Source organism: Streptopelia decaocto (genome assembly GCF_964273445.1).
Source record: "Streptopelia decaocto genome assembly, chromosome: 10".
In the NCBI taxonomy this organism is placed as follows: domain Eukaryota; kingdom Metazoa; phylum Chordata; class Aves; order Columbiformes; family Columbidae; genus Streptopelia; species Streptopelia decaocto.
In genome coordinates, this window is record NC_138665.1 from 19336408 (window position 1) to 19348278 (window position 11871).

Genomic DNA, 11871 nt, shown 5'->3' on the forward strand with positions numbered 1-11871 from the left:
TGAGCACTACTGAATGTTGTCAGGGTTGATCTTTATTGTTTGCTTTGACTATGTAAAATTACTATAGAAAAACTATGTACTAAGGAGCCTATCCATTGAAAACTTCTCCTACTATGACTGACTGGTATCAATAACTTTCTTCTTTCACACATACGAGGATGTCAAGCAGACTTCAAAATGAGGCTTGACATAGAAGGATTATCCAGTTTTGAATGTTCCTTTCTAAGCAGCGAACATGCGAAAATTGTCAGTGGTCAGTAATGTATATAAACTATTCTAGTTATTGGCTTGCAAATGAAAAGAAGAAAAAAAAGTTAGGGACAGGGTGATATGTGATACTTAAAGTGACAGGATTCAGACTGTGGTTTTCCACAAAGATCCTTATGTAACTTACTGATGGGTTTGTAGCTAAGGATCCTTCCTCCAAGGCATAGTTGTTCATTGCTCAGATATATAGCAGCTTAGCTCATGCCGTTACGTTATGTACTGCTCTGCATTTCTGAAGTAGAGCTCTCTGGAGATGGAGACCAAGACGCTATGTCTGTACTATGGCTAAGTACTGAAACCTAGCAGACTGCTTGCTTGCTTACAGTTATTTATAAGCGCATGTGTTTTCAGGATTTACTTATGAAAAGCAATTCCACTTAATATCAGTAGAACAGCACGGCAATAGTTCACATACATAGATTGTAATATATTTTCAGACAGCCCCAAATTCCTTTACAAAGTGCGCATCTATAAATCAGCCTATAAATCAGTATGTTCACAAACACTGTAAGACTGAAAAGAACACAGAGTGAAATCGAAAATGCTGAGTATTTAATTCAGGCAAAGCATGTTTGCTCAGACTGGAACGTCAGCATCCAAACAGGACTGCCCACGTCTGCTCTGGGCATTTAAAGCAATGGATCTGCATTAAGGACCGACTTTGTTTTATGACTCCTGCACAACACCTCTCTGCGCAGCACCGCTCTCCTAATGCAGGATAATAGCATGAAACTGAACCAGAACACTCAACTAACCTGTTTTTCACCACTCGGCTTCCTGTAATTCAGCAGCAGCTCCACAGCTCCCACCACCTCTTTCCGTATTGCATACAGCAGAGCATCTCCCACATACACACTGTGGCTCAAAAGCAGCTCCATGATCTCCAGATTTTCGTTCTCTATGGCTATTAAAAGGGCACTGCGACCAAGAGGATCCATACAGTTAATGTTGATGTTGTAGTAGATCTCTGCCTCCTGCAAGGCATGTTTGACGCTGGCGTAGTCCCCCTTCTCCACAGCGCTGAGGTAGGCCTTCTCCTCCGCCGAGAGCTCTGCCTCCGCTCGCACGATCTGCAACGGGATCCGATCTCTGTACGGTGAATAGTTTACCTTTTTGTAGTATAGCTGGGCCATTGTTCATAGTGACCGGGCAGCCTACGGGGGAAGAAGAAGCACGTGTAAGTGACAAAACAGACAAACAACCCCTTTTTGTTCCAATTTCCAAACGTCCATTGCAGTAAAAGCTTCCGATTCCTTTTTAAGCTGTTTTATTCTCAATGCCCCCAGAGCAACCCCACATTTGAAGGCCATCTGTAAAAATAAAGGTTACGCTACTGCTCAGAATTGGTACGCAGAATGAGAGACACTCAGGATATTTTTAAATCTGGTTTAAACACTACGCCATGATCTTGTTGTTTAGGGATAACCTATCACGTGTGCAAATTGGTAGAGTTCTCATCTTTGCTTTACTTCCCGCTCAGTGTTTCTTCTGGTCCCTCCTTTTTCACCACTGAGGCAGGTCCTCATCATCTTTGAACCGGTAGTGATGGGAGATGCTGATTTACACCCTCCTATTCACAGTAATAAGATTTATTTTGATCATTTTTGCTGTTTCTTCTCTGCTTCCATCTCTTAAAATAGGTTTGTATTTTCCCCTAATGTTTAGTCTTTGACTAGGTCACAGTTTTATTTTTAAAGCTTACATGTTTTTAAACATATTTTCTCACTCTCCTCATTTATAAATAGGACCTAAAGATAGGTTGATGTAGGAAGCCACCACCCTTGCCCTCCAGAGGCAGTGATGTTGTTTATGGTCCAGGAAAATGAGAAGTAAATCTTGCCCTGGAACAAGTGTAGCGAACAGAATGAATTACTGTTCCTTCCCATGGCTCAAAGAGCTTGGCAGGTGGCTGGACAGGTATTCACACATAAGGAAAAAAGGAGCTATACATATCTACCTCTGCTTGGCATCGATAAACCTCACCAAATCAGGACCAGGGATCACCAGCAGCTATAACTAATTGATGACTTACTCCATCTCCTTGCCCAGAGCTCAATGGTTTCCTGCAGCAAATTAGCCAGTGTTTTGTTCCACTTTAGCGCCCTATCCAGGGGAAAAAGGAGGTTTTGAGAAAGAGGTAATGAGGAGGATCTTGTGGCTCAGATGCCGAGCGGGGAGCAAGACGCCACGGGTTCTGTTTTTACCATCCCACCGTGTTCGGCAGAGCCCGTTTGCATTTTGCCTCCAGCTCCAGCGCGACGGGCCCGGCGCTGCCCGAGTGGGCGGATCTGAGCTCCAGCCCAGCTCACACCGCAAAATCGTGGGTGGTTGTAGCACACAGCAAAGTGACATCTGCGAAATTCCTGGGGAGCCAGGGATCCAAAACCACGAGTTTGGCACCTCAAAAAATGTGCTCTCCTGGTTTCCTACCAGAGAAGTTTTTGTCTGTTACGTTTCCAGAGTTGCAGCTCTCTGCACATGTGCTTCAACCTGAAGATGCACACAAAGGCATTAGAGGTAAAAGGACCTATGATCTGATAGAAACCATCGTAAATATATTGGCTTATTTTCTACGGAAACGTTATGCCACTAAAGTTTTAGAATTAAGGAAGAATCTCGAGTGACTGAGGAGCTTGAAGTCTCAATAAACTACACGTATAACCAACTACTCTGATTTTCAGAAGGACTCAGGATCACACGTCATTTTTCAAATTTTGTTTTTGTAAATGCTATCCCTGCAGGGTCCAGCCAGTTCCCACCAAAATACTGAAAGGACACACAAGGATGCAGAACAGGTCTGATAACAAGTTAGGACCAGAGAGATCTTTGGGAAAGGAAGGATAAGCTCAAAAGGGAAGGGACGTTTGATCGTGGTGTGTCAATGTGGCTCACAGGAGCAGGGCACACCAACCGGTGGCACAGGACAGCAAACATGGGTGGTGGCCTCCAGGGGACAACCTGTTGGCTCCAAGATACCTCAAGGATTCTGGTGACAACTGCAGCTGCTGAAGTCGAACTGGATATTTATCACTGTTCTTCGGTTTAATTGAATGTTTTGTAGATGGTGAGTAACATTTGCAATGAGTTATAAGAAATGTCACCTTATGAAACATCATGCCAGAATCGAATCCCTTTCCTTTCCAACAATTTTATGTAAAAAAAAGAAAGCTTCAGATATCTTAACTTCTCAGTGAGATCTCATTTCTCAGTACAACCCGGCCCAAGAAAGCACATAAGCAGCTGCAATAAAACTCAAGAGGAAAGACTCACAAAATGAATTCTTTGCCCTGAATTCTTCTCATGCCATCATCCGAATACCCCAACAAACACACTCTGCTGACTGGCTTCGGGAATTATTGCATCGGTATCAAAATTAATGTATGTCTGCCTGGATTACATGGAAGATTTCAGCAAAACCTTTAGCTGTTGAGCCACCCCTCACCCTGAGGTCCAGCACAACTGCAGATGAACCTTCCAACCCTGCTGTCTTTCTCTTCCAAAAGTTGCCAACAGAGCATCAGACAAAACACACAGATAGAGCAAATGAGCCCAAGGATCACTTTGCTCTGGCTATCACTCCCAAACACCACCGATCTCCGGAACCCAGCATTTTGCAGTGAAAGAAACTATGCTGGTAGACCCTAGACCGCTTGTTTGTTCCACAGTGGTACTGTGTCCCAACCATTAGAAAATCACAAAAATACCGATGAAATCCAGGTAGGAAAAGGGGTAGGCAGTTCATAGGTGCCTAGAGAGAAGCAGCAATGAAGTACTTGAAAGGCAGCAAAAATAGGAACACAGTGACAATAAAATGTTGGAATCTGTGCAGAGAGGCTGAAAATCCACGTTTTCCATATGAATTCTCTTCAGAGAGGCATTTTCTGCTACTTGAGTTAATATTTGGGGCAAGGAAGTTTTATTCCAGCCTTGTGCTGGCTGGCAGATGCATGGGACAGTATCCCACGGCTGGCTAATGCAACGGCGATACCTGCAGCACAACCAGGTGCAGAAAAACTAAGAGAACCGCATAACAAACTACACAAGATAAGGGGAAGAGGACTTACCACTCAGTTTGGACTCTATCACCTCTCTCCAGTTGGGTTGCCCTTCTCCCCGAGTTATTAGTCCAGATCTTCAAGCCATCACAACCTGACACCACTTCTATGTTGCCTGGCACAGAAACGAGAACTTTAGCCCCTGCAAAGCAGCCATACGTGGCACAAACAGCTTGTCTTGTTTGGGGAAGGAGGCTTTCCAGCCCCATTACTTTGCCTAATAACACAAAATGTTTTTCTCTTCCTGCAAAAATGTATTTGCATCTTCCAACACCCAGTTCAGATGTATCTATCCCCTGCATCAACGGGACTGCCTGTTTTCACGCTGAAGAGCTGCTTTTGGGCTGGACTCTTGGGATGGACACAGTGCAATGGCAAGGGATGGTATTACTTCAGCCAAGGGCTGAAAACAGTGGCTTTTGCTGGAAAGCAGGGAGTGGTTTTATACATGTCATCGTCCATATGAAATCAGGGAGATGGGGAGCAGCACTGAATAAGTGGCCATTAGTTAGAGATGTGGTTAATGGATAGAGACAGGCAAAGGTCACTCAGCAGCGCTGCCTTGCGTCACTAACAATTTCAAGAGTTTTCCCTCCGATTTCTTTAGGATCTGTTAGCAGTTGAACCGTCATTCCCCACTGCACACACAGCACCCTCCCACATGCCACTGTCCCGCGGGAACCAGAGTTACCTGTATGAAATGGGACGAGTAGAACTGAAAGGGTAGAAGCCAGTGCCAGTTCATATCCATGTTGTCACTAAGCCCATTATAAAATAGGACTTTCCTGGCTTTTATTTGCTTTTATCATCATTTGACTTTTCATGATGCTGATGAAGAGGCAGAAAAGCACCATTGCTCCTGATTGTGAACCCTTGTGTAACAGGAACAGCAGAGACTTGTAGGGGGATTGAATTTAGATATTGGACTGCCATGGTTTAACCCCAGCTGGCAACTAAGCCCAGAACGCAGCACTATACCAGCGACTAGGAAGAGAATTAACTCTATCCCAGCCGACACCAGGGCATGGAACTCATCGCTCCCAGCCGGTGGGAGCATCGACTACCCGAGGAACAACTCAAATTCCAGATCTTGAACACAAGATCAACAGGCAAGAGCTACCTTTCCACTTGATGGGACTCTGTACGAGCAGCCAACTCACATCACACATTAGCGCAGACAACAAAACCCCCCATCTGCCAAGCTGCGAACAGAGCGGCTGGTTGTTCCCTCCGACTGGAGATTCGCTCTGACACATGTTGGCAAAACTGTGTGTGTGGCTTCAAATGTCACTACATCTTCTCTCTCAGATCTGCAGAAGGGTGTATGTGCTGGAAAGCCTGTATTTTCTAGTTGTATCAGCCCAGTTAAAGAACCGATCACTTGCAACCCGTCTTCGCTGCTTCCTTCCATCCTTCTCTCCAAGGCTATTTTTTCTTTTTAGTGTTTCAGAGAGAGTATTTTCGTCATTTTGCATTTCTAATCTGTGACTTCAGGTCTGGAAGTCATGGACAAGCACTGCTACAATGGCCCGACTCTCTCAGCATCCTCAGAGGCTGTGTGCTCAGTAATATTGATCTTTTTAAAATTGGTTATAAACCTGAGTTATGAAACAGTCCAGAAGGGGCACTTAGGTAAATAATATTACATGTGGTTAACGGACCAATTGAGTTTGTGATTGGATCCTTCCCTTAAGTGCTCTAGATCTTGTTTACTAACAATGCCTGACTGAGCTTATGCCTCCCACAGTTTGAGGAAATAAAACTGACTTTGTAACATTCTGCGAATCCTTTTCCTGTGCAATGATAGCCCCTCGTTCCAGGAAATCGCTTTTACTGCGGAGTTCAGTGGAAAGCAGATTGCAGCCCTCGGTCTCACTGCCGCTGCTGGTGTCTCTGCATCACACTCCCCACCTTTTCGGTCAGAAGCAGAATTATTTTACTGATGCTTTTAAATGCAGGAAGAGTCACTACTGAATAAATGTACAACCTCAGAAGTATTTTAAAATGATAAAATTGCAATGACCTTCTGGTGTATATGGCTGTGTAAATTCTCTTTAGCAGGGCTCCATGATCTCAGGAACTTTATATTCAGCTCGTAAGTTATATAAGATACATCATTCCGCTGGAATAAGTGCTTTCCAAAACCTGCAGGGTTGCAGTACAACACAAAAATGAGAAACTGACAGCTAATAAAATTGGAGATGAGTAATCTAGTTTCACTGCCCAAAATGAGTGAAAGGGAGAGCACTAATAGAGTATGTGATAAAGATGTAAGGCTGCAGTTGTTCATGATTCACGTTGGAGGATATGTCCTTAGAAGATGTAGACAAAAATTCTTCTTAAGGCGTTTTTCACCCATCATCACTTGAGGCGTAGTTGAGCACACAGCCAGTCCCTGGGGTACTGTGTGCAGCCACCCAACCCCAGAAGTGTTTGTAAAAGAAGACAACCTCAAACTTCAGATTATAGATTTCCAGAAGCCAAAAGAAAATTCTTTGCCAGTAACTCAAAATGTTGTAATTTGACTCAAGTCCCAGCTGCAATTCTTAACTTCCTGGGGAGGGTGACAATTATCAAAGATATATATGTTTGATTTGGAAAGGTCAGCTCTTTGATATAACTCTCTTGCGATGCATAATCAATCGATGAGTCATGGCCAACCGCATATGGGTCTGTATATATATATATACATATATATATATACATATACATTATCTATATATAATTACAAAGACATTGCATATGTAGTACACTTAGAGATACTGTTGGGTTTAAGAAAGTACCTGTTCCTCTCTGAGCAACCGGTGGTTCTAACTAAAACTTAGGAATCAAACTCAGTTCTCAGTCTTCTGGCTTTAGGGTGCTCAGTCACTGCAGGACATCTGCAAGGCCACCTAGTGCTGGAGGATGGAAGTCCTGGCACGGCTGAATTCTCTACTAGATGAATAAGCTCTCCCTGCTGGACACAGCCTTACTGAGAGCCAGCATAGCTCTGTAACACTGATTTGCCCAGAATTAAGGAGCACTGCAAAATCTACCTCTTTCCATTCCATGTGCAAAGCACTCGGTTTGACTTTGCCTTCTCAAGCAGAGTAGCGCAGCTACATCCGCATTTCAAAGGAAAATAACAAATCATGACGCTTAAACCCGTGGGGAGAGCCTAAAAGCCACCATATAACAGATGTGAATGACGTTGTCTTGGCGAAGAGCTGAAGGCCTGAGACATCCCATGGGTTTTGCGGGGGCTTTTGTAGGTGTGGGGCTCCACCTTGCCAAATCTCTGCAGAATCGAAGTCAGCTGTTTGGCAGCCAAGGCTGGTATTCAGCATGGAAAACAAAGATTTGATTTTGGAGAGATGGAAGGTTCTGCTATAACTATACCTGTATGCAGATCTAAGTAAGGAAAATTTGCAGGAAAAGACTTCCATTTGCTATATGTAACTGCCTTCACATCTGGACTGACCTGACCGTAGAGAAGAACTCACATCATAAGCCTAACCATTTAAAAAGATGAGGCATTTGATACTCCTCACATTCTTCTTCAAGCCAACTATGAATTTTGTTCTCTTCTTGCTAGATTTCTCTATTGAACCTACCGCTTCAGCACTTGAGTCCTTCATACTGCTGGGGACTGGAGCAGATATTGCTCCCCAGGACCAGGATGCTCCCAAAAGGCTCTTTCCACAGAGCTGCAGAGGTGGGCGACCACTGATTCGCTGCTGGCAAAGATGACCTGTAGCAACCCACAAAAGTTCTTCTTCTCTCTTTGGCCCCCAATGGTTCTCCGTCCTTCATCTCCACCTGCTGAGCTTGATGTTCTCTTCAGCAGAACAGTATTCAAAAAGGTGTTGTCCAGACATTCAAGTTTTGTACATCTGTGACTTAAATAAGCTAGTTTTTCCTCAATGGGAAACTTCTTAAATATGTATTTTAGTGAATTTTAGCTGTATTTTAAAATACACAGTGTAATAACATTTCAGTAGATACACAGTCACTACTTCTTGTGGGCAGGCTGCTTAATTCATGCAAATGAGTAATGCCCTGAGTTTTAACAGTGCATGGAAAACACTTCTCTGGGAGACTCTGCTTTGCCATGGAGGAAGAAGATTTGTACTCGCCTGGCACAGCTCAACGTGTTTCTGTCACCTGCTCCTCATCACACACGACTAGTGAGGCCTCTTGCCTCAACAGGAACTATCAGAATCATTTAAGGGTGAAAGTCACTAAGGAAGCAGTATCAGGAAAGCCCTGGCCTGTGTTATAGCCTTCATTAGCTTCATTAGTTTCAGTCTAGCCGCACATAAGTTGCAGCCTTTTGTATTAATCTGGACAAGCCCTAGATATATGGGCTTCAACCAGAATCCATCATAGCCTGTGAGCAAGCTGGTGTGAGGCTGCTCAGCCTCATACTCTGCAAGTGAATTCCAACAACAAACAGCCCCCCTGCTTGCGAAATGGCAGAAAACGCCAATACCAAGCTTGCTTGCATTTGTCAAACAGTAAATTCATTGTGTGCATATGTGTAGTGTTTGCATTTCAGGAAAGGCGCCGATTTGTTTGAATTCAGAGTGCTCTCTCTAGTCTCTGGACAATCATAAACAGGACATGGACTCCTTGCCATTGTGATTCACACGCAGCCTGCGCAGCCGTGCGGGATATGGGCCAATGCTCATCCCGGGCTTCAGGACAAACAACAGCCTTGTCTGTCTCCAGCTCTGTCAGTGTGGTCTTTGCAGGGTATGGGTAGCCCAGATTTGGTTTCATCTGCCGTGAAAGCCACATACAGCTTCCACCATGTCTTAATGGAAAGGACGACAGAGAAACCCCTGGTGTAGAGCCAACTGCAAAGCCCCTGCTTGGGAGGCAGAGGGAGCGGGGAGTATTGACCCATCCCTGCAATATTTCACTATTACCTCAACAAAAAATAGTCTGGGCTACTAAAACAACCAAAATGACTTCCTGGTGATGGAATGGCTGCAGCACATGTTTTTAGCTACTTTTACAATGCAGTATTTACAATTTGTAATTCTCCCCCTTCTTTCCACACAGCTATCACAGTGGTGTGAATAAATAAAAGTGTACCATTGTCAGGAGCTTAAAAAAAATAAGAGCCCTAGAATATATTCATAGTACGTATCTTTGCAAATGCAGACCGAACAGAAAGCTTATTTTGTCTGTCTGACGTCATTGCTGTGTGCTGCACTCTTTTGAGATGGCCTATCTATTCATTTTCCACCATCTAATAACAAAAAAGAGATGTCAACTGAACTGAGAAACACTGTCAAGCAAGCCGCCCTGTTGTCTTATCTGCTAATGCAGCACTAATGTGGCATGGCATCATTATCAGCCCTGTGCTCTGTGTCCACTGGTTCTGCGCCTGCTGCTTTTAATCTCCAGCTGCTGTAGCTATTGAAGAGATCACTCCCCCCCTCCCCGTTCCCACTCTTGCTCACCGAGCGTTGTAATCATTTCTTCAATCAACAAGATCATCTGTGAGCATTGTCTCTAGGAGAGCTGATGGCAGCATGGACTGTTAGACCTGCCTCAGTCTGGCTGGAAGTGCAAGTAAACCACCCAGTCACAAAAGGAAAACGTAAGATTATGGCATGGCTGCCGGAACCAGGACAGGGCAGTTGCAGCAAGCTATAAACAACTTAGCAGTGACAGCTGCTCAGGCTCTGTTTCTCTTCTCAGTAATGGGTGGATTTATTAGTGGTTATCAGTTACCACTTTCGAACAAGCTCTGTTGGAACTGTTCTCATTGATACCTGTGTAAAAACACAGTCAGGACTCGGCGGATGCAGCAGCCGTCACCTGCAGCCCCTACGCTGACAGACTCGGGGTCGCTGTGCATTGGTAACTCCAGATCTGGCTTCATTTTGGTTTTGTTACCAATTTTGTCATCCAAACCAGGCTGAAGGTTCTTGGAAGGAAGAAGAAAAATCACGTGCTCAGTTCTCACATCAGCGTTTCCCAATTGCAAAGAAAGGCTGTATTAGGCAATACTATGTTCACCTGCAGCACCTTTTGGAGACGAAGTGCAAGACCCATTAATACTGCTTCCCTGAGTTACTTTCCAAACCATGGTAAACATGCAGGGATTAAAAACCCAGTTTCCTGCAGCTACAGAACACTGGGGACAGGAACACGAGGAATCGGCGCCCCAAGGGCAGCATGCACACCACTTGCATTTTGCAGTCATTGGCACGAATGGGACCAGAAAGAGCTCCCGAGGGGTGAGGAGGGGCTGCCCCACTCCCTGACTCTTGGGTGCCTGCGCTCTGTAGCAAGGGAACAAGCTTTCAGACACCTCTCCTTTCTCAAACCTTCACAGGAGAAGGAATGATTTCTTAGAGGCTCCCAAAGGGATGCAGAAAATTCTTTAAAATCCAAACATTTTAAGTACTGAGAGCAGGTGACTGATTTGAAAGCAGCACAATCTGGCATGGGGTATTACCTCTCCTTCCCTAGCGCAGTCCCCTCTCCTGCGGCCGCAGCCACGTTGGACCCCGGCTGGTCCAGGTCCCCTCGCCAGCAAACCCTGTGGTCTGAGCCTCCTGGATGCTTGTAGGGCTGAGAAGGAGAAACATTTTTACAAGCAAAAGGTCTTGCCTAATGTACCATTTTAAAAGGATGGAGACTAAGCGTTACAGACTGCAATGGCAGCGCAATCGCGGCCCGTCTCAGCCGTGTTTTTGCACAAGGCAGGGCTGGTCCTCACATCCTTTGCTGCCACTTGTGCTGAAACAGTGTCCAGACAAAACGGCTGCCGCGGCTGGGCAGGGAGCGGGCTGGCGTGCGGGGAGGTGGAAATGCTGTACACAAAGAAGAAAAGAGAAATCTTCATAGAAAGAAAGTGGGAGGGAGCTTCCCCTGACAATGATAATAAACAGAACAATCTGCAGATAAAATAAAGAAGCAAAGCCAAATCCTAGTTCATTAAGATAGCTCAGAAAAGAGCCTGGAACTGCAAACTGGCCAGGTTTTGAAGACGCACAGAAAGGCCGGAGGAGATAAAACCACGTTCATTTAAAACAGAAAAATTTTGTTCTCAAGAGAATTAAGCATGTGAATCTAAAAGACACAAAAAAATGCTGCACAGACATAAAGCAGCATGGAAGAGGTGTAATACACTGCTTGTAAGTAAACACACACATAGAACACAGATATTTGCTTCTATTAATACCCTAAGAAAGTTCCTGAATAATATCTCCAGCATAAAAGTTCCCTATTCAACTACCAAATAATTCTTTTAGAGATTTGGGTCAGAGATTTGTAGAAGTAACCATGTTATTTCTTAATCTTTGCACACATATTGCGCCCTTTGGCTACCACCAGTACCAACACCCATCTCTTCCTTGGCTTTGCAGCTACACATCTGTAAGTATTTGGATTTAATTTTGCAGTTTGCCTCCCTGTTCAGTAAAGTGTTCATTCAAGCCATCTCAGCTTTCAAGAGACATCTGAGGTGAGGCTCCTCAGTTTTTCTTCAGCAGAGATTTATTTTGTATGCTCTCGGTTACTGCAGGGGGTTCATGTTTAAATGGAG

The 11871-nt window shown here is 44.5% G+C and overlaps 1 protein-coding gene across 1 annotated transcript in view; it reads right to left on the reverse strand.

The window, feature by feature from the left end:
* The window catches only part of TRPC5 (transient receptor potential cation channel subfamily C member 5), a 62010-nt gene extending 60595 nt beyond the window's left edge, over positions 1–1415 (reverse strand). The window contains exon 1 of the mRNA XM_082062141.1: positions 1023–1415. Within this exon, the coding sequence (XP_081918267.1) occupies positions 1023–1400 (378 nt within the window). The 5' untranslated portion in view covers positions 1401–1415. The remainder of the gene's footprint in view (positions 1–1022) is intronic.
* Between the last annotated feature and the right edge of the window lie 10456 nt (positions 1416–11871).